This window comes from Capsella rubella, unplaced genomic scaffold (genome assembly GCF_000375325.1).
Source record: "Capsella rubella cultivar Monte Gargano unplaced genomic scaffold, Caprub1_0 scaffold_7, whole genome shotgun sequence".
Lineage (NCBI taxonomy): Eukaryota > Viridiplantae > Streptophyta > Magnoliopsida > Brassicales > Brassicaceae > Capsella > Capsella rubella.
This window is the reverse complement of record NW_006238917.1, coordinates 1,806,139-1,827,923: the sequence shown is the minus strand read 5'-3', so window position 1 is coordinate 1,827,923 and position 21,785 is coordinate 1,806,139. Positions and strand designations below refer to the sequence as shown.

The 21,785-nt window shown below is 38.9% G+C and overlaps 6 protein-coding genes and 1 long non-coding RNA gene across 9 annotated transcripts; 3 read left to right on the top strand and 4 right to left on the bottom strand.

Annotated features, from left to right (window-relative positions):
- Nucleotides 1–5: 5 nt before the first annotated feature.
- LOC17878920 (chloride channel protein CLC-e) lies at nucleotides 6–3,264 on the bottom strand. Its single transcript, XM_006285615.2, has 6 exons — nucleotides 2,446–3,264; nucleotides 2,085–2,288; nucleotides 1,498–1,961; nucleotides 813–1,337; nucleotides 515–723; nucleotides 6–182 (listed from the first exon to the last, which is right to left on the bottom strand). Exons 1-6 carry the CDS (start codon nucleotides 3,137–3,139, stop codon nucleotides 137–139), a joined length of 2,142 nt encoding a protein of 713 aa, XP_006285677.1. The 5' UTR covers nucleotides 3,140–3,264; the 3' UTR covers nucleotides 6–136.
- A 186-nt stretch (nucleotides 3,265–3,450) lies between these two features.
- LOC17879933 (ankyrin repeat domain-containing protein 2A) lies at nucleotides 3,451–5,973 on the top strand. Of its 3 annotated transcripts, none has more exons than XM_023778160.1 (9): nucleotides 3,451–3,540; nucleotides 3,693–3,749; nucleotides 3,902–4,044; nucleotides 4,139–4,351; nucleotides 4,473–4,621; nucleotides 4,711–4,873; nucleotides 5,052–5,144; nucleotides 5,408–5,547; nucleotides 5,646–5,973. In XM_023778160.1, exons 2-9 carry the CDS (start codon nucleotides 3,710–3,712, stop codon nucleotides 5,743–5,745), a joined length of 1,041 nt encoding a protein of 346 aa, XP_023633928.1. In that variant the 5' UTR covers nucleotides 3,451–3,540; nucleotides 3,693–3,709; the 3' UTR covers nucleotides 5,746–5,973. The 3 variants fall into 3 exon arrangements, with proteins under 3 accessions (XP_023633928.1, XP_006284044.1, XP_023633927.1); XM_006283982.2 differs by having other exon boundaries at nucleotides 3,525–3,591; XM_023778159.1 differs by lacking the exon at nucleotides 3,451–3,540 and having other exon boundaries at nucleotides 3,621–3,749.
- A 280-nt stretch (nucleotides 5,974–6,253) lies between these two features.
- Nucleotides 6,254–8,004, top strand: LOC17877665 (thioredoxin reductase 1, mitochondrial). The gene is made up of 2 exons (XM_006282559.2): nucleotides 6,254–7,361; nucleotides 7,712–8,004. Exons 1-2 carry the CDS (start codon nucleotides 6,284–6,286, stop codon nucleotides 7,780–7,782), a joined length of 1,149 nt encoding a protein of 382 aa, XP_006282621.2. The 5' UTR covers nucleotides 6,254–6,283; the 3' UTR covers nucleotides 7,783–8,004.
- Nucleotides 8,005–10,476: 2,472 nt separating this feature from the next.
- On the top strand, nucleotides 10,477–13,091 carry LOC17877451 (plant intracellular Ras-group-related LRR protein 4). Its single transcript, XM_006283405.2, has 4 exons — nucleotides 10,477–11,360; nucleotides 11,578–12,491; nucleotides 12,584–12,757; nucleotides 12,861–13,091. The coding sequence occupies exons 1-3, from the start codon at nucleotides 10,757–10,759 to the stop codon at nucleotides 12,722–12,724; spliced, it is 1,659 nt and encodes a 552-aa protein (XP_006283467.1). The 5' UTR covers nucleotides 10,477–10,756; the 3' UTR covers nucleotides 12,725–12,757; nucleotides 12,861–13,091.
- Nucleotides 13,092–14,012: 921 nt separating this feature from the next.
- Nucleotides 14,013–15,508, bottom strand: LOC111829711. Its single transcript, XR_002833070.1, has 3 exons — nucleotides 14,533–15,508; nucleotides 14,398–14,453; nucleotides 14,013–14,307 (listed from the first exon to the last, which is right to left on the bottom strand). It is a non-coding gene; the product is annotated as an uncharacterized LOC111829711 (long non-coding RNA).
- A 2,555-nt stretch (nucleotides 15,509–18,063) lies between these two features.
- LOC17880329 (probable serine/threonine-protein kinase sky1) lies at nucleotides 18,064–20,392 on the bottom strand. The gene is made up of 4 exons (XM_006282551.2): nucleotides 19,968–20,392; nucleotides 18,654–19,454; nucleotides 18,517–18,564; nucleotides 18,064–18,448 (listed from the first exon to the last, which is right to left on the bottom strand). The coding sequence occupies exons 1-4, from the start codon at nucleotides 20,148–20,150 to the stop codon at nucleotides 18,167–18,169; spliced, it is 1,314 nt and encodes a 437-aa protein (XP_006282613.1). The 5' UTR covers nucleotides 20,151–20,392; the 3' UTR covers nucleotides 18,064–18,166.
- Nucleotides 20,393–21,066: 674 nt separating this feature from the next.
- Nucleotides 21,067–21,785, bottom strand: LOC17878723 (54S ribosomal protein L19, mitochondrial). The gene has a single exon (XM_023778387.1). The coding sequence runs from the start codon at nucleotides 21,751–21,753 to the stop codon at nucleotides 21,286–21,288; it is 468 nt and encodes a 155-aa protein (XP_023634155.1). The 5' UTR covers nucleotides 21,754–21,785; the 3' UTR covers nucleotides 21,067–21,285.

Below are 21,785 nucleotides of genomic sequence, written 5' to 3'. Positions count from 1 at the left end.
AAACATCGATGCTGCCCCAGCCGACTGTCTCCCCAGATTTCTTGATACAAAGAACAAATATTGGCCCTGAGCCTCACAGAAGGAATAGATTGACATCACCCTAGTTAGCTCAAGAAGAGTTACAAATCAAGCCCGTTTATGGATACAACGAATTGACGAGGAACATTCTGGTTGCTAGAGCCCTGCCAGGTCAATCAATAGAAAAAGTTAAGAAAAACTACAATCATATCCAGTGCAGTACATAGCAAAAGCACAGAAACGTTCAAATGAATTGGCTTCTCACTCCATTCCTTATATAAGAAGATAAATAGTTGCACGTAAAACTTCTTTAACTAATTTAACTTCAACTACATCAAATATTGGAAACCTGGCAGCCCAAGTTATAGTAATACCGACTCTCTACACACTCTTGCCATATGGAAGACTGAGTTAGTCAGTTAGGTTCATTGAAAAAATATATGAAAAGGTTATCTTGAGATACAGTTAAACTGAGGAAAGATAGATGCAGGCATACCTTTGCGTTAGAGTGATACATTCTCTATCTAGGACCCCAACAGGGTGTATTCTGCGAGCATCAATGCTGCCTGAAACGACTGCAACATGAGAAATTTCATGCTTGTTCATGATTGTTTGGGCAGCGAGAAGATCCATATCAGGTGTAACAGTCCACGGCACTTTACATTTTCCTCCACTCATCGAACATATGTCGTTAACAAATGTATCCTACGGAATGTTTCAATTATTTGATCAGTTACCACAACAATAGTTAGTTCAGAGGTTTGAGGCAAGAGCAGACTATTCAAATTCCATACTTTGGGTCTTTTGTTTCCTTCTTTTCTTGCTTTGCTGAATTCCTGAATGTCTGAAAGTGTAAGCAGACCAAGAAAAATGTTGTCAGGATCAACAATCATGGCACAAGATTGTTTCTCTATCAGCATACGAGTTAACGCCTCTTCCAAAGAAGTGCTCATCATAACTGTGGCAAATTTTGTTCGCATTGCTTCTGAAACAAAGATACTCTTCGGTAGCTCCTCAGATTGGATTAGTGAATCATCAATGCAAAGAGAACTTTCAACTTCACAAAGGTTATTTGTTGATGACTCATCATCAGATGACGTCAGAGACTGTACAGTTTCTTCCTGGTTCTTTCTTTTCCTAGTTTCTTTTGCCTCTCTAGTTTCTTGTCTCTTTGACTGTCCAGATGTAATCCATGAAGACACGCCTACAGCTCCCAGTAGAGGTAACACTATACGATAATCCTGTGTAAGTTCAAATAGCAGTAGTACCGCTGTAAGAGGAACTTGACAAACCCCCGCAAGTGTAGCAGCCATTCCAACCTGTAACACAATGAGAGGAACATGATCATTGGAAAATTATCAGCTGCAAAAATTGTAGCATAAATTTTTCGTTTCTCTGTTCAAAGTTTTGGAAGGTAACCAATCTAATCGACTCTGAAATTGAGATAAGTTTGAAACATTGACCACATAAGAACAGTACCAGACCATAAGCTTGTGGAGATGCCACTTCCAGGATAGACAGATTGAATCCAGGGTTTTGAGCCAAAGCAAGTCCAATAAATTTTCCATAGGCCATTCCTGCTGCCCCGCCAATAAAGAGAGAAGGAGCATAGTATCCACCAACAAGTCCAGAAGCCCGACACCATGCGGTCGCAGCTATCTTGACCGCTACCAGCTGAAGCAAAAGATCAGCTGAAAGTCCCTTCACAAATGGACGTTTCTCCAACAAAATATCCACGTTCTGGAAACCCCAATATAAGACCTCAGGGTATACCAAAGCTATGATACCAACAGTTAGGCCACCCATTACTGGGAATACAGCCTTTGGTATCCCAGCATCCTTGTTAAGACTGTCAACAGCTGATGTCATGGATGATGTACATCGAGATAATGCCAACGAGACCAGGCCACACAGGGCGCCCAATAAAAGATAGAGTGGGAGCTCTGCAAATCAGTTAACAGCTCTCATAAGTTTGGTTTCTGGTTCCACCAGCTATGCAAAATTTTCCACCAAGAAAAGCATGAAAGGAAGAGGTAGAAAGCATAAGGATTTAAATCGTAGATTACCTCCAGGAGAACGGAAGTCATAGTCAGGAACTTTAAACGCAGGTTCAGAGCCAAGACCGATCTCCGAAACCACAGATGCAGTAACAGCACTAAGAATAACCATTGAAGTTGTATTTGGAAGTGATGCTGATGAATCACTTGATGAAGAAGGCCACAAAACGGATTCAACTGCAAAGAAGCATCCAGCAACAGCTGCATTGAACCCTGTAGCAAAACATAGTCGACTAACTTACATCATAACAGAAACATAACTAATCTGAATCATATAGCCATCCAAGATAGAAGAATAGTTCTCACAAAACTCATACGCAAGAACCAAAAATAGCAAATATCGTAATGTATTCATGGAAGATGAACAAACCAGAGGAAATTCCAGAAGCTGAGCCAGCAGCAACAAGAGAGAGCCCAGTCTGAGGACTTTTATTGAATAGAGAATTTACTCCTTTTGCGATTGATGCGCCAATTTCAACACTAGGACCTTCCGGGCCCAGAGAATTTCCAGTCCCAAGCGTCACACATGCAGCAACAGTCTTAAGTATAGGACGCAACACTGCCTTTACGCGATCGAGACTTCCATCAGAATCTCCGGCGGACTCTCCAGCAGCTTCCCGGAGCTGATTGAGCACGCTCACCACCAAACCGCCTATAGTAGGAACAAGAATGACACGCAGCCAATTGGTACCGATCGGTGCCTCTCTAAGCCACGAAGCTCCTCGATCAGGGATCCCATCCCAGGAGAAGTCTCGAAGCAAGTGAACACAGTTATTAAAGAGAACCACACTGACTCCGGTGAGAACACCAACCAAACACGCCGACGCTATTGATAGCTCCTGCGAAGGCTGTTGATCGAATCCAACTTCATCCTGATCAACCTGCTGCTTCGCCGCCGGTAAACGTGGGAAAATTCTGCCGCCGATATCGATGGAGGAAGGTGACGGAAACGGTGAGAGGAAGACATTGAATTGAGAAGGAGCGTAGGTTTTCCGAACCAGAGAGAGTCTCCGGCAAGAGACGGGCGATCGGAGAGCAGCACAGAGTGAAGGCGTGGCTGCCATGAACGGCTGCTTCCGTGAAGTGACGCGTGTTTATCCATTAACGGATAATTCAATTCTTAACGTCATTACTCATTACTGAGAAAAATATCATAAATCTGACGTGGCTCAGCTTATTACGTCCAGTTCACATTCGAAAACGTGGGCTTGGGCCTTGAATTAAACCAGATTACTTGGGCCTTTAATATTATATTTACCAGTAAACCTCCCCCCGCTTTTACCTTTTAGGTTCAAACTTCAATGTAAGCAGTGGCTGTTGTGCGTCGTCGTCTTCTCAAATCCAATCCAGCTGATAAATAAATATATAAATTCTCAGTCGTCATATTAAAAAAAAAAAAAAAGAAAAGATTATCTGTATTTGTCGAGTTTTCTGTGCGCTTGCCACCACAACATTGTCTTCTCGGGTAGATTTCTGCTTCTTCTTCGTTTTACTAATCTCTCTCTCTTTCTGATAGGTCTCCTTCGATTTCTTTTATCTTCTTCTTTTTTTCTCGTTGTATCTTGTCTACTCAGTTTCCATACTTTTTTTGCTGAATCAAATTTGTGTTTTTTTTAGGGTTTTAGTCATATTTAATGGCTTCCAATTCAGAGAAAAATCCTCCTCCACCTTCAGGTAATGTTTCATTCTTACCCAGTGTTTTTTTTCTCATATCTCCTTTCTCTTTACAATCTGATCGGCGATGTCGAATCGTTTCTAGTCAGATGTGGTGATTGGTTCATTGTTTTATCTTTGAGATTAGAGAATTGTAATTTTGTTTACTGCAGATGAGAAAGCCCAATCGACGGAGGACAATAAGACTTCTATACCTGAATCAGCTTCTGGGAGTGCACCTGCACCAGCTATTCCTGGCATTCCTGGCTTGAATTTCAATGCTTTTGATTTTTCTAATATGGCTGGTATCCTCAATGTAAGTGTGCCCTTTGTGTTGTAGCTCAATTTTAAAAGTTTTTAAAATTGGCCAGTTTTTTTTATTGATGGGTTTTGGTGGTGTTTGGTTTTAGGATCCAAGCATCAGAGAAATGGCTGAGCAAATAGCGAAAGATCCTGCATTCAACCAGTTGGCTGAGCAGCTTCAGAGATCCATTCCTAACGCAGCTCAGGAAGGTGGTTTCCCTAACTTTGATCCACAACAGTATGTCAACACAATGCAACAGGTTATGCATAACCCTGAGTTTAAGACAATGGCCGAGCGACTTGGAAACGCCTTAGTGCAGGTTAGAATTTTACAGAGTTTTCCTTTTAGATTTTCTTCTCTTAGTTTGGTTCATCGAGGCGTGGTTTTGAATGAATCTCTGTGTTTGTCTGTTTATTTTGTTTTTTTAATTTTGCCTATAGGATCCACAAATGTCTCCCTTTCTGGATGCTTTCTCTAATCCTGAAACAGCAGAGCACTTTACTGAGCGTATGGCACGGATGAAAGAAGATCCTGAGTTGAAACCTATACTAGATGAGATTGATGCTGGTGGCCCTTCTGCCATGATGAAGTGAGTGATACAAACTTCTTTCAATGTTTTCTGTAGATATTGTAAAACTTGTTTTTGCTTATGGAGAAAGAATTGTTTTATGGTATTAGGTACTGGAATGATCCAGATGTGTTGAAAAAGCTGGGGGAAGCAATGGGTATGCCTGTTGCTGGCTTGCCAGACCAGACTACTTCAGCTGAACCTGAGGCAGCAGAAGAAGGTGAAGAAGAAGAGTCTATTGTTCATCAGACTGCCAGTCTTGGTGATGTCGAGGTTAGACTGCTTTCTACTTTGTTAAACGTTTATATGCTTAACCATCTGGGAATTATCATTTATGTGTTACTCGAGGAATTAGGTGGAACAGGCAGAAGTGTTTTTTGTCCATTTTCTCACTCTGTACAAATTTGTTTTATTGAACTCTTTATTGCATTTGATTTGTTGATTCAATCAGGGTTTAAAAGCTGCCTTGGCATCTGGTGGTAACAAAGATGAAGAAGATTCTGAGGGAAGGACTGCATTGCATTTTGCTTGTGGATACGGCGAGGTATGCAAGTCTTTTATCACTTCAGGGCAATTAAATATTTAAAGTAGCTGCCTTTCTTTTTTTCACTAGTTGAAGTTAAGAATCTTTATCATTATTCGTGGGTACTCATGAATAAAATGATAAGTATCATTATTCATGGGTACTCCTACGAGTTTCATGACACAATGATTTGAATTGGCTATGACTTGCATACTTACCAATTTTTTTTTGCTTATAATTTATTGGATTGAACTGAGTTTGACTCTATTGAGCCCTTTCCACAGTTGAAATGTGCTCAAGTCCTTATCGATGCTGGAGCTAGTGTTAACGCGGTTGATAAAAACAAGAACACACCTTTGCATTATGCTGCTGGTTACGGGAGAAAAGAGTGTGTAAGCCTTCTCCTAGAGAATGGTGCTGCAGTGTAAGTCTCACAGCACAATAGATTATAGAGAAATAACTGTATTAAACACTGTTTCACGGCTTTAGTTATATATATGGTTTATGTGTGTGTGGTCGCAGGACTCTGCAAAACCTAGACGAGAAGACACCCATTGATGTAGCCAAGCTCAACAGCCAGCTGGAGGTGGTGAAGCTGCTTGAGAAGGATGCTTTCCTTTGAGTTTCTGGTTAAAGGAAGCTCTAAGCTCATGTTATCTTTGAGAGATTTGTCTTTTGTGTGCCCTGAACCAGTTTCAAAAGCTGTTGTATACTTCTTTTTCTTATTTATTCATGTTTTATTAGGTTTTAACTCTCCTTCAAAATCTTTCTCTTATGTTGTTTTGATTTCCATTCAAAATCAATAAAGAAAGAAATAGCAATCGATGGTATGGCTGGTTATTTTGCTGAAGTTATCTTCTTCTTTTGATTTTGCTCGTCACCTATTGTTTGAATCAAGAATCATCTTGGTTGGAAGATATGTAAGTTAACAACTTGATCTCCAAGTGATTCTATTCTTGTGTTACTGTGTAATCGTCCAAAATTCCCAATACCCTCCCAACTCCCAAGCTTTACATATTTATGTAAGGTCCAAAATTTATCCAAATCTCTAATAACAAAAGTCTCATATTAACACAAATAAACATAAAATTATTTTACACAACATAACAAAGGAGAAAAAGTTTTTAATATATCGAAGGTCTTGTCTTGTCTCGTTCCCGATGAATAGTTTTATGAGTCGTTCAAGGATTTTAAAGAGTCTGATTAGCAGAGCACGAAGCTTTGCACGGCCTGGAGTTAGATCCACTCTTTCTCAGCCGCAGCCGCAGCCGCCGTCTCTAGCCTCCGCGCTTTCTTCATCCGCCATCATGAATGGCCTCGAAACTCACAACACAAGGCTCTGTATCGTAGGCAGTGGTCCAGCGGCTCACACGGCGGCAATTTACGCGGCGAGGGCGGAACTTAAACCTCTTCTCTTCGAAGGATGGATGGCTAACGACATCGCTCCGGGAGGCCAGTTAACAACCACCACAGACGTCGAGAACTTCCCCGGATTCCCAGAAGGTATTCTCGGAGCAGAGCTCACTGACAAATTCCGTCAACAATCGGAGCGATTCGGTACTAAGATTTTCACAGAGACGGTGACAAAAGTCGATTTCTCTTCGAAACCGCTTAAGCTATACACAGATTCAAGAACCGTTCTAGCTGACGCTGTGATCCTCGCTACTGGAGCTGTGGCTAAGCGGCTTAACTTCGTTGGATCTGGTGAAGGTTCTGAAGGTTTCTGGAACCGTGGGATCTCAGCTTGTGCTGTTTGCGACGGAGCTGCTCCGATTTTCCGTAACAAACCTCTTGCGGTGATCGGTGGAGGCGATTCAGCAATGGAAGAAGCCAACTTTCTCACTAAATATGGATCAAAAGTGTTTATAATCCATAGGAGAGATGCTTTTAGGGCGTCTAAGATTATGCAGCATAGAGCTTTGTCCAACCCTAAGATTGATGTGATTTGGAATTCTTTGGTTGTGGAAGCTTATGGGGATGGAGAAAGAGATGTGCTTGGAGGATTGAAAGTGAAGAATGTGGTTACTGGAGATGTCTCTGATTTGAAAGTTTCTGGATTGTTCTTTGCTATTGGTCATGAGCCAGCTACTAAGTTCTTGGATGGTGGTGTTGAGTTGGATTCAGATGGTTATGTTGTGACGAAGCCTGGTACCACACAGACTAGTGTTCCCGGAGTTTTTGCTGCCGGTGATGTTCAGGACAAGAAGTATAGGCAGGCGATCACTGCTGCAGGAACTGGTTAGTTCTCTACTTTCTCATTTAGCTTTTTATTCTCACAGGTTGCAACAGTGATTCTAAAAGAATTTGTTTTTTTCTAGCTTAGAACTACTTCAATTTGTGTGCAATCTCTGTTTTTGGAACGATCTTTTCAAAAAAAGATCTTGCGGTCTAGTTGCTTCTATATCATGTGGTTCAATTGACAAATTGATGCTAGGCAAGGTTTTTTGTGTTGGAGATATAGTCTTCCTTGAGTGTGTTGTTCCATTGCTTAGTAGAGTTCTTTGATTCTTGTAAGTAACAGTCTTTAAGACTTGACAATTCTCACGATTTTCAAACAAAATGACAACTTGGTTTGATTGATTGTGTAGGGTGCATGGCAGCTTTGGATGCAGAGCATTACTTGCAAGAGATAGGATCTCAGCAAGGTAAGAGTGATTGAGGAATATAATCAGAATGCTCGGTCATTGAGCTAATTTCTGATCCCTGATGGATAGATTGGACCATAATATGAGATTTGATCTTTAGCATAGAAGAAAGTTAAAGGAGATTGATTTGTTTATTCTTCAATATTGCAGTTGGAAATGAGTACGGATATTGTTCAAAGTTGTAGCTCTAATTCTGAAACTAGCTACGACAAAATCCCCAAAGATTTGATTTTTCAGTGATGCCTTCACGTTCATGTATACAGTGAAAGTGAATATGACCTATCCATGTAGTCAGAAATCTATAAGACATGTCTGATCTTGAAGCCTAGTAGTCATTACGACGCGTACAGCTTCTAGAGGCTTTAGAAGTTTATGGTCAGAGGAAACGACGGCTTAGAAAGCTTTAGAAGTTTGATGTTAGAAAAGAGAGAAATGACGACTTCTTCCTTAAGTTAAATAGTCTATCTTTCCCAAAAATAGTCTCCACAAAGCCAAATATTCTTCGAACAATTCGTAAATTTAAAAACTGCATGAATGTGAAACTTGAATGCCGATTTTCTCAAAATTGATGTAGTCGATAAGATTGGACTATTATATGCCTTGAATAATAAATGGTAGTTTTGAAAAAGAAAAAAAGAAAGAAAGTAGAATTAAATCTCTACTTTATCTTCTTTTCTTTTTGTGTCGGCAGTTTATTTTGGTTATTTGCTTTTTGTTTGAGTTTGACTTTAGGGATACGTATTAAACTTTCGTTTTGGAATCAACGATATAGGTTTAAAGAGTTTATAAAGTTGATTACAGAAAGAGTCGTACTTTCTGGGAATGTATTGTGAACATAATCTTTGGCTTTAGATATATAAAGCTCGAATATTTGTTTTCGGGTTTAACAGTTATAACGTTCGTAATTATGTAATTATTGTTTTTGTTTTTTTGTAAATGTGTATTTTCAGAAATACTCTTATGAAAAAAGAAATGTGCGTGTTCCCATTTTTTAAACATTACAAAAAAATATTGAAACTTAATCGATCGACTAGTATAGTTTATAAGAAAATTTGCTTAAAGAATGGAAAAAGTCAACTAGAAAGAAGAAAATTGAATATCAACCTATGAGGTACGTAGAATACTTGAGAGTTGCGAGTATACACAAAAAGAAAATAGTTTTTAAACACCACAGAGATAATATATAGTTTCTAATGCATCCATTGACTGATTCTTGAAACTCATTTTTATTGACATGTACTACTGTTATGTATTTTACTTTAGCCACTTGCATAAAATATATAAACAAAGAAAGGCCCAGCGGTCTGTTATGGTCGTTGGCTTTCCTTTTCTTTTCTTTGGGTTGTTAGTTTTTATCGGTATTGTATCATCTCATGTTTATCTCATGTTGCTTACTATACAGTATACATTCTCATAATATACACTCTCTTTACGTCTTTTCCATGATTACGAGTAACAGAAGACCTGTTAAAGGGACTAAAACACACAGCGATGATCATGAATGGATCAGAAGATTTTCTGAATACACACTGACACTCTACTAAATTCCTCTACTAAATTGTTTATTTCTTCCGTATAAAGAATTTGTACTGTTAGAAATATTTTATAACCTTGAATTGATTATTAATTATTAAGAGAAATACAAATATAAAAAGATATCTAAATTCGTTCCTTGTAAAAAAATTATCCCTTTAACAAAATAGTTTAATTTATAAATGAAATTATAGATGAGAAAATGCAACCCGAATATAATAACCTTCATGAGAGAGTCTTTCTCCCAGATAAGCAAATACATAAGACATTACACAAGTCGGGGGCCATGAATGTGACAGCTGGATACAGGTTAAAGGACAACACATCATCGACCTTCTACCCGACACGTGTCCCCTCTCACACATGGCGTTTTCTTCTCCCTTTTTTATTTCTTTGTCAAAATTGTTTGTTTTTTTTTCTTGTCTTTTTATATCTTGCTTTGTACATAATTACTGTTTAGGAACAATGCCATTACAAATACTAGTATTGTATTATTATTTCACAAAAAGAAGACTATACTATTTGATTATATTCACTTTATACATACATATAGGAGAAATATATTAGTATAGAAAATCATTTTTGATCTTCTACTTCTCATTCTCATGGACATAATTAATGGGCCTTTTGATATTAATATTTGAGGATCCCTATAACATTCCAACTTCCAAGTTAACAATTTGCTTATTTTCACCAGTATAAATAACGGTAACGAAACTATATTCTATATTTTATATTCGTAGAGAAAACTGGAAATAGGCATTGATCTCCGCAGAACCTATTGCTCCATAAATAATATGTTTTCAACTCTTTTTCGAAAAATGGTAATAGTTTTGATCATCTCCATAAATACGGTCAAAATACGAAGAAAATACGATAAAAAGAAAGTACAGGGAGAAAATGGGAATAACGTGATATACTAATCCACAGATAAGCAATAGGTCACCATCTCACGGTTCACGTTATTTCCGTCGCATTTTTTATTTATAAAACCTATCCTCTAATGATAATGTTAATTAACTTTTAACATATTTTCTTGTCTTTAAAATTTTAAACAAGGAAACTAAAAGATACTACTAAGTAATTATAATTATTATAGTTTCATTAGTGACAAATGACAATATATTAAAATCTAAAAGAAAAAAGGTAATCAATTATTTCTTGAAGAACTGATGAGGAAGCACAGAAGAAGAAGAAGAAGAAGAAGCATAACAAAAAAAAATTAACAGAGGGATAGATATAATACAGAGAGACAGAGAGTGATGGAAACAGCTGTATTTATTATGAGCAGAAACAATAACCTCTGGGTTTCTACTTAAACTCCTCTCTCTCTATCTTTATATCTCTTACTTCCAAAACCGTCACTTTTGATTCTGAGTTTTAGCCTACAACAACAACAAAAAGGTTTCTTTTTTTTTCTCCTTTAATCTTCTCTCGTTTCTTCCAAATTCGTAAATGGATTTGATGCAAATGGATAAGCGTTTGGATTCTACGGAGCAAGTTGTTGAAGAAATCATGAGAATTCACAGATCTCTTCCACCGAGACCAGGAATCGACGAAGTTGAAGCTGCCAAGGGTTTGGTTGACAACGTTGACAAAGAAGATCAGTCTTGTTTCGAAGCCATTGCTAAACAGAGGAAAGGCTCTGAAGTTCCCGCTGAGCTTTTCATGGTCTTGCAAGATATGAAGAGAGGTTTTCTTCACTTTCGTAGCAAAGAGCAGAAAAGAGAAGCTTTGAAGCTTCTCGATCTGGAGGCTACTCACGCTTTCTTCGACGATTTGATTCAGAGAGCTTCTAATTGCATTGCTTCTCCTTCTTCCTCTAATGGCTCTGTTCCCTCTCGTCCTCCTCCCGCTCCGACTCCGGCTCCGGCTCCGAGGACGCCTTCTCCGTCAAGTTTGTATTTTTCTGAGAAACCCCCTGTTCGCCCCAAAGAGATGGTTTCAAGAGACGACAGCTTCGTCTCAAAGACTAAACCTTCTCTCTACACTGATGCCTTTGCAGCGCCTCGAAAACCTCAGATTATGGATTCGACACTTACCGCCGGAAAATTCGCCGGTGAGTCAGAGCAACCCTTCTCTTCTCTTGATTCCATTGATTTTAAGCTCTATGTTATTCAATTGGTACTCGAACTTAGGATTGATTCTTCAGATATGGAAAAGCGTTGGAACTGGAATTGTTCAAAAGTTTAAACCTTTAGATAGAGCTGAGCAACAGGAATTGCAATAGATTGTGTTAGTAACTGAAGTGTGAATGAATCATTTGTTATGTGTAGGCAATGATGGAGACAAGCTGAGTTTGATAAAACTTGCTAGCTTGATCGAGGTATCAGCTAAGAAAGCTACTCAAGAGCTTAATCTACAGAACAAGTTAACCGATCAAGTCGAGTGGCTTCCGGATTCTATTGGCAAGTTATCGAGTCTCATTTCCCTTGATTTGTCTGAGAATCACATTGTGGTATTGCCAAACACCATAGGAGGACTTTCTTCATTGACGAAGCTCGATTTGCATTCAAACAGAATTGGTCAGCTTCCTGAGTCCATAGGAGAATTGTTGAACTTGGTTTACCTCAATCTTGGTAGCAACCAGTTATCATCTTTGCCTTCAGCATTTAGCAGATTGTTGAGACTCGAGGAGCTTGATTTGAGCTGTAACAACCTCCCGATTCTCCCTGAATCTGTCGGTTCTCTTGTGAGTCTAAAGAAGCTCGACGTTGAGACAAATGATATTGAAGAGATCCCACATTCTATCGGTGGGTGTTCTTCGCTGAAAGAACTCCGTGCAGATTATAACAAACTCAAGGCTCTTCCAGAAGCTATTGGGAAGATTACTACGCTGGAGGTCTTGTCTGTCCGTTACAATAACATCCGGCAGTTACCTACAACAATGTCTTCTTTAGCTAACCTCAAAGAGCTGGATGCGAGTTTCAATGAGCTGGAGTCAGTGCCAGAGAGTTTGTGTTTTGCCACTACGCTTGTGAAGCTGAATATTGGAAACAATTTCGCTGACATGATATCGCTTCCGAGATCGATAGGCAACCTTGAGATGCTTGAAGAGCTTGATATAAGCAATAATCAGATCCGTGTTCTACCCGACTCCTTCAAAATGCTTACGAAGTTGCGTGTTTTTCGTGCTCAGGAGAATCCATTACAAGTTCCTCCTCGTGATATAGCTGAAAAGGGTCCTCAGGTTCTCATTCTTTATCACTCTAGTTTTTTTCTTTTCAAAATGTGTCTATATTATAAATGGTATATTCACTCGCTGATGGTTCATACTTACAGGCCGTTGTTCAATACATGAATGATCTTGTGGAGACGAGAAACGTGAAATCTCAAATGGTTAAGCCGAAGAAGAGCTGGGTGCAGAGGTGCTTCTTTTCCAAGTCCAACAAGAGAAAACAGAGCAGCATGGAGATCGTCTAAATCAACTGATAATGTCTCTGACCCTTAAATCAGGTAACACTTTAGATGCCCAAACTAAAAAAAAAAATCAAGATTCACGCTTTGCGTTATACAAATAACAAAAACACCTGTTTTGTCTTTCCCTCTCATTATTCAGGTAATTCTGTTAATGCTGTTGACAGCACAAGTGGCAGACAAATCCAGCTACCTTCACACGACAATGCAAAGAGAGAGAGAGAGAGAGAGAGAGAGAGAGAGAGAGAAGCATTGATTTGCATTGCAACTCCAAGTACCGTAGATGTTTCACTATTCATTCTTTGTTTCTTTCTTCACTATTCACATGTATCATTGTTTCATTCATGTATTTCCTCCACATGTCTGTTCTTTCTTTCCCCGGTTATGGCCGAACCCATAGAGCCCATCCCAAAAGAGAACCGAACCATGTCCCTCATGTTCTTTTATTACCACTCCACTTGATGTTCAGAAGTGTATCGTCTCAGGTTTCGTTTCTTTGGTTTGAAACTTAAGACTCTGGCACCTAAAAGTTTCTGTGTGTAATGGATAGAGATGTGATGTGATTGCTGTGATGCTTAGAGGAGAGACATGACATTGAGTTGGCCATGAACGTGGTTTTGTCTAGAGAGTAAATTGGTTAATTAATACTCTTGCCTTGTAATAATGCAGCTTGTTTCTTCTTTTTTTTTGTCTATGTATGTATAATCGTCACGAGACATGGTCTTTCTTTTATGTGTGTTATCATATCAGTATACATGTGACTTCACATGTGAACCAATGAATGAAGCAAAAGCTTTGTTTCATCATTTGAAACCACGTATTATTTTCTCATCGTTCTGTGGATAAGTAGTCTCTCTGGATGTGTAAAACAGCAGGCCCATACAGAGTGTGTATTAGTCTGGATCTGGGCTTTGTAAATATATCGAGGCACAAAAGTTCCATTAACACAAGTACGCACGCACGAGACATTATTTCTTTTCTTTCCTTGCAGTTGAAACCCTCTGGACGAAGCCGCGTGTTACCTAAAACCCGGTTTAAATTCAGGTTCATAATTCCAGTTCCAAACCACACGCAGGTTTGGCACAACTTGACTCAATTGGTTTTGTGATTGGAGATTATGAGTCTTACGTTCAACAGCATACAGTGTAGCCCTGGGCGTTCGGGGGCCCGTTCGGGTTCGGGCCGGGCTTTTCGGGATTTCGGGTTTTCGGGTTTGGACTTCTAAAGCCCAGTCGGGTATACATATATTTTCGGGCGGGTTCGGGTTCGGGTCGGGTTTTTCGGGTTCGGGTTCGGTTTTATTTCGGGTTCGAAATAACCGTAGTAACCAATAAAATTTTAAACAAAAAACAGAAATTTCAATGTAATCTCACCAAAATCATCATCCAAATAGAAGCAAATAGTAGATAAGTAGCATTGAAGTTTAGGAACGTTAAAGAGAAAAAACAAAAGATAAAAACGAAGCGACAAATGACAATACGTCCATGAACGTTTTAAGAAAAAAAAGACTTCAAATCAGAACAACTACATGTCCACATTCAATCATCTTTAGCTCTTTCCTCCATGCCTCCATCCTCAAGTTCAAGTTCCTGTTTTTTTGCGATGTTTAATAAATCATAACCAAAAGTCAGAAATGTAACAACTAACAAGTCCATGAGCAATAATTGAACTTATATTACCTTCATACATTGTTGCATTGGAGTTTAATCGCCTATTATGAAAGGAATTTCAAACTCTGTAAAGTGGTGAAACAAGAAAAATGTGAATAAACATGTATAAAGAAACTTCAAAAAAATATAAAAACATAAATGTACCTTTCTCAAGCTTCTCATCGTATTCTATGTCAGCAAGTATTTGTGAAATTGTAAGCACTTTTGTGACAATGAAATATCTTGTTTCATCCACTGGTCTAAACACATCAAAACCTCCACCATATAATGAGTTAGAGAACTCCTTGCTGGCGATATGATTCTTCCACTCGTGCTGAATGCACTCTCAGATGCAACCGATGACACTTGGACTGCAAGTACGTCACGAGCTATCTCTGCTAAAATTGGATATTTGTGGGCATTCACCTTCCACCAAGACAGTACATCATACTCCATTCCATGCATCACATCTGGAGTCTCACAACTTTCCTTTAGATACACATCCAGCTCATCCGTCGATACTTTAACTCCTTTCTCATTCTGCATCTCTGTAAATCTAGATTCCACCTTTCTTCTTTTACGACTAGAAACCAGGTCGAGATCGTCATCCCATCTTTCAGTTGACTGCTCTTGATTGCAGTGAGATGTCTGAGAAAACTGACAGTTTCAGAGGTTGTAGCCGTACCCAATCGTAAACTGTATTCATCAAACAAAGAACGGAGAATATCTTTCACTGATGTTTGCATTTCCTTATTCTCTACAGTTTCTTTCCCAAATAGATCATCAAAACACAACTCAGCAAACTTCATCTTCTTTCTAGGATCAAACACAGTGGCCACAATCAACATTTTATTCATATTTTTCAGGCCCTCCCAGTACTTATCAAACTTCTTTAACATATCAGTTGCATTTTTCTTCAATTCTTGATCAAAACTGTAACTCAGTTCTCTTAGACTTGTGCAAATGTCCACAATCTCACCATAACACTTGAATGAATTCACAGAAGTAGAACCTGAAACAACTAATGTTGACTCGTAGAAAATTGCAAGAAATTTTTCTAACCTTTCAACTTTTGACCAATCAAGCATCTCAGGAGGTCCAATTTTCTTGTTTCCTTTATCAAGCTCCAAAAAATAATCGTTGTATGGCTTATCCTCTGCATACATCTTCTGAAATGCCGCTTTAAACTTAATCGCCTTTGTCAACATTAAATATGTTGAATTCCAACGAGTTTTTACATCCATTGGCAAGCTACCTCTTTTAATTCTAGCAGCATCAACTTTCAGATCAAATGAATTTAGCCTATTCGTAGTGGATCTAACATACGTGACAGCATTACGTATTGCAGCCACACTGTCACTCACATCAGTCAATCCATCATTCACAATCAAATTAAGAATGTGGGCATTGCATCTCATATGTAAGAATTCTCCACTTAACACTAAAGAATCATGAGATATTTCAGCAAAACTCTTCTCAAAATTTCTCAAAGCTAAACTATTGGATGTTGCATTGTCAACCGTGACACAGAAAACTTTCTTTATTCCCCACTCAGCTAAGCATTCTAGAAGAACATTTGATATAGTCTGACCTTTGTGATCTGTTACGGATTTAAACCCAATGATAAGCTTCTTCAACCGCCAGTGTGTATCAATGTAATGTGCTGTGATGACCATATAACTAGCACCTGCAAATAACATTACACAACCGGTTTTACCAGCCTATGTTAACCGCCAATATAACAACCAATGTTAACTAGCAGTTTCTCATTCTTACCTGTTGGGGAAGCCACCCAAATGTCTGTGGTGAGTGAGACTCTTTGCTTGTTACTCAAGAACAATTCCTTTAAAGCTGCTTTCCTCTTCACATACATCTCAACTATGTTTCTTGTTGATGTCCTTCTTGAATGAGGTTGGTACAAGTTACACTGGTATGAAAGACAAAAAAGAGGTCATATACCTAAAGAAAGAACTATATTTTTCTAATGATAAAGCAAAGAAGAGATAAAGAGCTAACCATGCTACAGAAGTTCTTAAAAGCCTCACTTTCAATGAAAGACAATGGCAACTCTCCTATCACAAGCATCATATCACAAGCTTCATCGAAAACAGCTTTAGAAACTCTTGCATCCTTCAGACCTCCTTCTTGATTAATCTGTTTTTGTTGTTGTGTATTGTCTTGACTACCATCCAGCCATGCTAAGTAAGCCTTACATGTTTTCAAATGCCTCTTTAGATGTGAAGTCCCTGACTTGGTAGGGCATGATAAATTATGTTGGCAATAGTGACAGAAACAAAAATCACGATTGTCTTTATGTTTTGTGAAATGATCCCATACATCAGCCCTCTCGCCTTGCTCCTTTTCTTTTTTTGGTTGAGAAGTAGCTCCACTTGGATCATCTGGTGCTTTTTGTTTGCCAGAATCCGCTGTTTCGTTGTCGAGTCCCTCACCATTTGGAAATGATGATGAATCCATCTGAAACAAAAAAATAACCCATTGTTAAATAAACTAAAAAACATAACATCAAACATGTGACCAACGTAACAATAGTCTACGACAACATAACATACGTAATATTCTACAAGAACATAATTAACCCAATATTCTAAAAGACTTTCCTCCACAATAACATAACCAACATAACAAACACGAGTAAGCAAACGTATATTATTACTTCCATAAACTTAAAGAATTTGTCAATTTCAAAATAATAATACGATGACATGTGGTGTGATGCGATGCATTGTTTATATTCCAAGTTCTCAAATATGGAGTCACGTTATAATACTACACAACTTGATGATTCACATAAATCAAAAGTCAACACTATTTTTTTACATTAAAGAAATGTGGAGTCACGTTACGGAGTTCGTTGATTATCACAATTCACAACTTAACAATGACTCATTAGAATATTCAAAACACATAGTAATGTATATAATATACGCTATAGATTCCAAAGAGACAAAGGCTATTTTCTTATGACACAGCTCTCTCCACTCAAAATATTTTCATAGCTTTTTAAGAAACTAAAGGACATAAATATTGCTATAAAAAATCAGCTAAACTGCAGATTTGATGACGCTTGTGCTTTAATTTTTGTACAAAGAGACTCACAAGCCAGCGTACTATGAACATGGACCAGTACCATTGTTATTAGTGAGAAGAGACTTGCTAGAGATAGAAACAAGAAGAAACTAACCCGAGAATAATTTCTGGAAATCTCAGAGGAAGGAGTTTTTCTATGATGAAATTGGGAGCTTTGGATAATTGGTGAATCCACTTTGTTGTTGGGATAATTAGGGTTTTGATTTTGAGTATAAAAAGAACGTATATCGTCTCTTCCTATTCTCCTGGATTTTAGGTAACGAAGAAAATTATTTTTGGGAATGAAATATACATACACATATATGAATATGATTTAAATTATATATAATCGGGTTTTCGGGTATTGATCGGGTTTTCGGGTTTACCCGAACCCGAACCCGCACCCTAAATTTTTAAAAACTAAACCCGTTCGGGTATAATCCTATATCGGGTTCGGGTTCGGTACGGGCCTAACGGGCCGGGTCGGGTATGGGCTTCGGGCCTCGGGCTTTTTGCCCAGGCCTACATCCTAGGTAGGAATTAACCATTTTGGAATCTCAAGACCAAAACTTTTCTAGTATTAATCAATAATCATAGGTCCCCCGAAACAGCAAAGAAACCATTACGAAATAATCCATTAATTAAAGAAGAGAGTTATTCAAAAAGGAATGAAGAACCAAAGAAAAAAACAAAGAAGACGTTTGAGTTTCTTTCACCCTTTGATATGCAAGTTGTTCATTTGTGCATCTACATTTTCCATTGTCTTTACATTCATCCATGGATGTTCCAAGCACTGTTGCGCAGTTGGTCGTTTCTCTGGCGCAAACTCCAGTATCGGAGTCAGAAACTCGGCAAACTCCTTTGCTTCTGCTTCTGGAAGCTTGTATTTATCCATCAGTAAGCGATCAAGTGGCCAATATTTCAACCGCCGGATCCTTTTTAAATCCCCGTGTCTGTCAAAATAGTCTTTCGATCTCGCTCCTCCAATCGCAATCTGCTCAATCAAGTATATCAGAAGAAGACTACCGAGAAAACAGAGCTGGAAAACAAAACAACAAATACCTTTCGAGGCATCTTTCCTAGGAGTTCCATCATAAGAGCCAGGTGATCCTATATTCAAAACCAGATAACAAAAACGTATTAAAAATTCAGGAAAAATTATGGAGAAGCAAAATCTTGAGGTTAGATTTAGATCTTACCTCGTCTTCTCCATAACCATTCCCTTCTTTAGGAGCAAATAGCATATCTCCTGTGACAAGCTCAAAAGCCGTACAACCAAAAGACCACATATCAACCGAGAAAGAGTATCCTGACTTTAGTATTACTTCAGGAGCTCGATACTGTCTCGTTTGTATCTCTTCTGCAAACTGTTTATCAGCCCAACAAGCGTTACCAAAGTCAACCACTTTGCATCTCATATCAATCCCATCAAGGCTTCTTTCCCTCTTGGATGATGATTCTTCACCCGTAGCACCCACCATTGAAACTCTTCTCTCTGATATTTTAGCAACCGCTCTTTTCGCTCTCCTCTTTAGCTTCTTCTCAATCAGATTCATTGTGGATCCGCCACCGTTTGCGTTTCCCTCTGGCTTTTCTAGTAATGGGGTTAGTCCAGATCTAACAGGATCTTTGGCAGGGTCGATGGTGGAACAAAGAAGAATGTTTTCAGGTTTTAAGTCGGAGTGAATCATACCGAGCTCGCGGTGCAAATAATCTAAACCAGTCAGTATACATCTGCAAATCTCCCGGACATTATTCAGTTTTAGACCTTTGTAACGGTTGTATCTGATTAAACGGAGCAAGCTATCGCCAAGAAACTCAAGCACCATGCACAAATGCTGTCCGTTTGGCCCAATATGCTTAAAATGGTCGATAAGACGAACAACACATTTGGAATTGGCGAGATCTCCATCAGCAGCAGCTGAAAGAAATTCGATTTCGTGAAGTGCAGCTTGAGCAAATTGTTGTGCGCTCTTCTGAATCTTCAAAGCAACATAGCTCTACAAAAGAAGAAGACAAACACATACCAAAGCAAAACATTCTTAGGATATACTTAACATCACCGTTATCTTCCTATGATTAAAAAGATACTTGAACCATTTAATAAGCAATCCTTTTTGAGCAAACAAATCCGGTAAAATGGTTAGCTAGAGAGTAGTCCAGTGCCAAATCTAGAGTTATAATCTACAATTTCTAAACCAGAATCATCATCTGATGAAGCAAGGATCTTGCACCAAAATCTATAGCACTTACAAAAGTAACAGAAGCGTATTGTATATAAAGGATGAGTTTTTAGCTTTGAACAGTGTCATTTGAATGTGATTCGATCTCGATTTGTCACAGATAAAACTCTCAGATGAGAAAAAAATAAAGAGAACAAAGCCCAGATGAAAAAATATTGAAACCAATGATGAATAGACGCTTGATGTTCACAGTTTGTAGAAATCACAATCAGGCATTACGACCAAAGCAACAAAAAAATAGAAGCAGGGCAAAAGAAGAGAGATGCGTACAGAGGTGCGAGTATCGTAGGCAAGCCAAACGGTGGAGAATTGACCCCAACCGAGCTTTCTCTGAGCGATGTAACGACCACCAGAAAATGGATCGCCGATCCTGACGGCGTGATAACCACCTTTCCGGTAAGCATCGTAACCCTCTTCTTCTCCTTCTGATCCGGAAGAAGATGAACACGACATATCAATCTAATCTCTAAAGACGTACGTGTCTGAACTCTGAACTCTCCCAAAGGGTTGATTTTTGATCGTCAAAATTGGATCTTTGCAAGGACCCAACAAGACAAAGAGCTTCCCTTTCTTAGAACAGAGAGAGAGAGAAAGAGAGAAAGACAAAGAGAGGAATGGCACTCAGATTGCGTGTGGCCCTGAAACGTAAGACCCTCTCCACTTTTCGCTCTTTCCTGTGATTTTTTTTAATCAATGAGGTTGCTTCAGATTTTCCCGATTTAAACTTCTTTTTTTTTGTCCATTTCTCTATATTGCCCTTTCAAAGGAGGGTGGAGGATGGAGAGTTGTTGAGCTATTTCTCCCTCCGGTCAGGTCTCTGTCTTTTTTCCCTCTCAAGGGCCAAGTCAATGTGTTTCCTCGACCACAGCATTCGAGATAGCGACGAAATTTCAAAATCAACGGATGCTATTGAGTCAAGCTAGACTTCATCGAGCAGCGTGATCAGTCGTCATAAGCGTGGGACTCGATTACAGACTCCACACGATCATATATCAGTGTGATAAGTTCTCCCATGAAACAAAAGTGCAGTACTTGATTCTCCAAACATACAACTACAAAGCTCTTACACTTAAAACATATCGCAGAAGCAGATATAAGAAACGCAATTCAAAAGTTCTCAGTTTTGTAAATTGAGATTGATGTCTCTTTACTAACATCTTACTTGTGTCATGCCATTTCAGAACACCCCATTGCTCCTTCGAATTACTCAACTTTAAGCACACAAAAATATCCTGACTTAACCGAGAATAGCTGAAACAATAATCAAAAACTTCCTCCATGAGAACAAAATCTGATCTATTTAAGTTAAAAGGAACGAACTTTAGATCACTCTGCCTATTATTAACGATCCAAATTCAACAGCCACAACAACAACACAATCTCTCTGCACTTTCCAAATTATTCAATTGATCAATGTTGAAGAACAAACTGACTACCACTCAATTCCTGATTGAAAAGCTTTGAAGCTCATTTTATCTATTGAAACAAACAAAACAATGGAATTAACCAAAACACAGAACAATCTCTGAAAAATACATGTTTCCCAAGAGCACATTTGATTCAACTCTTTTCATCAAAAACCCCTAAATCATTCCAAATCATGAACGATCTTGATACCCATAGAATTAGCAGTGCCAATGATAGATTTGCAAATCGACTCCAACGGCATATACTGACAAAACGGATCCGTCTGCTTCACCTTCGCGATCTCGTACACGTGTCTCACCGAAAGCGTCGTCACCGTCAAATGACCCGGACGAGTGCTCCCTTTGTCGACTCCGGCTGCTTTCTTGATGTACCACGACACAGTCGGAGACTTGACGGTGAATTCGAAAGAGTTGTCCTTGAAGGCCGTGATCGTCACGGCCATCGGAGTGTCTGGTTTGTACTTTTGTGTCCGAGCGTTGAAGTCTTTGCAGAAAGCCATCAGGTTAAGCCTGTACTGACCTAGCGCCGGGCCTACCGGTGGTGCTGGCCTTGCGCCTCCCGCCGGAACGGTTAGCCTGATCGTCGCCGCCACTGGTCGCCGTGTTAAGATCTCCTTCGCAGCCGCCATTGTTGGTGATCGTGATGAGAGAGAGAGAGAGC

What these genes read in the sequence shown, in the direction of transcription:
- LOC17878920 (XM_006285615.2), bottom strand. Translation starts at nt 3,139, where the DNA reads ATGGCAGCCACGCCTTCACTCTGTGCTGCTCTCCGATCGCCCGTCTCT. An exon ending in AGCTTCTGGAATTTCCTCTG is followed by an intron (nt 2,289 to 2,445) that starts GTTTGTTCATCT and finishes GTTTTGCTACAG; the next exon opens with GGTTCAATGCAGCTGTTGCT. An exon ending in TGTATCACTCTAACGCAAAG is followed by an intron (nt 183 to 514) that starts GTATGCCTGCAT and finishes TTGACCTGGCAG; the next exon opens with GGCTCTAGCAACCAGAATGT.
- LOC17879933 (XM_023778160.1), top strand. Translation starts at nt 3,710, where the DNA reads ATGGCTTCCAATTCAGAGAAAAATCCTCCTCCACCTTCAG. An exon ending in ATATGGCTGGTATCCTCAAT is followed by an intron (nt 4,045 to 4,138) that starts GTAAGTGTGCCC and finishes GTTTGGTTTTAG; the next exon opens with GATCCAAGCATCAGAGAAAT. An exon ending in CCAGTCTTGGTGATGTCGAG is followed by an intron (nt 4,874 to 5,051) that starts GTTAGACTGCTT and finishes TGATTCAATCAG; the next exon opens with GGTTTAAAAGCTGCCTTGGC.
- LOC17877665 (XM_006282559.2), top strand. Translation starts at nt 6,284, where the DNA reads ATGAATAGTTTTATGAGTCGTTCAAGGATTTTAAAGAGTCTGATTAGC. An exon ending in GATCACTGCTGCAGGAACTG is followed by an intron (nt 7,362 to 7,711) that starts GTTAGTTCTCTA and finishes TTGATTGTGTAG; the next exon opens with GGTGCATGGCAGCTTTGGAT.
- LOC17877451 (XM_006283405.2), top strand. Translation starts at nt 10,757, where the DNA reads ATGGATTTGATGCAAATGGATAAGCGTTTGGATTCTACGGAGCAAGTT. An exon ending in TACCGCCGGAAAATTCGCCG is followed by an intron (nt 11,361 to 11,577) that starts GTGAGTCAGAGC and finishes TGTTATGTGTAG; the next exon opens with GCAATGATGGAGACAAGCTG. An exon ending in TAGCTGAAAAGGGTCCTCAG is followed by an intron (nt 12,492 to 12,583) that starts GTTCTCATTCTT and finishes TCATACTTACAG; the next exon opens with GCCGTTGTTCAATACATGAA.
- LOC17880329 (XM_006282551.2), bottom strand. Translation starts at nt 20,150, where the DNA reads ATGTCGTGTTCATCTTCTTCCGGATCAGAAGGAGAAGAAGAGGGTTAC. An exon ending in CCTACGATACTCGCACCTCT is followed by an intron (nt 19,455 to 19,967) that starts GTACGCATCTCT and finishes CTTCTTTTGTAG; the next exon opens with AGCTATGTTGCTTTGAAGAT. An exon ending in TAGGAAAGATGCCTCGAAAG is followed by an intron (nt 18,449 to 18,516) that starts GTATTTGTTGTT and finishes TTGATTGAGCAG; the next exon opens with ATTGCGATTGGAGGAGCGAG.
- LOC17878723 (XM_023778387.1), bottom strand. Translation starts at nt 21,753, where the DNA reads ATGGCGGCTGCGAAGGAGATCTTAACACGGCGACCAGTGGCGGCGACG.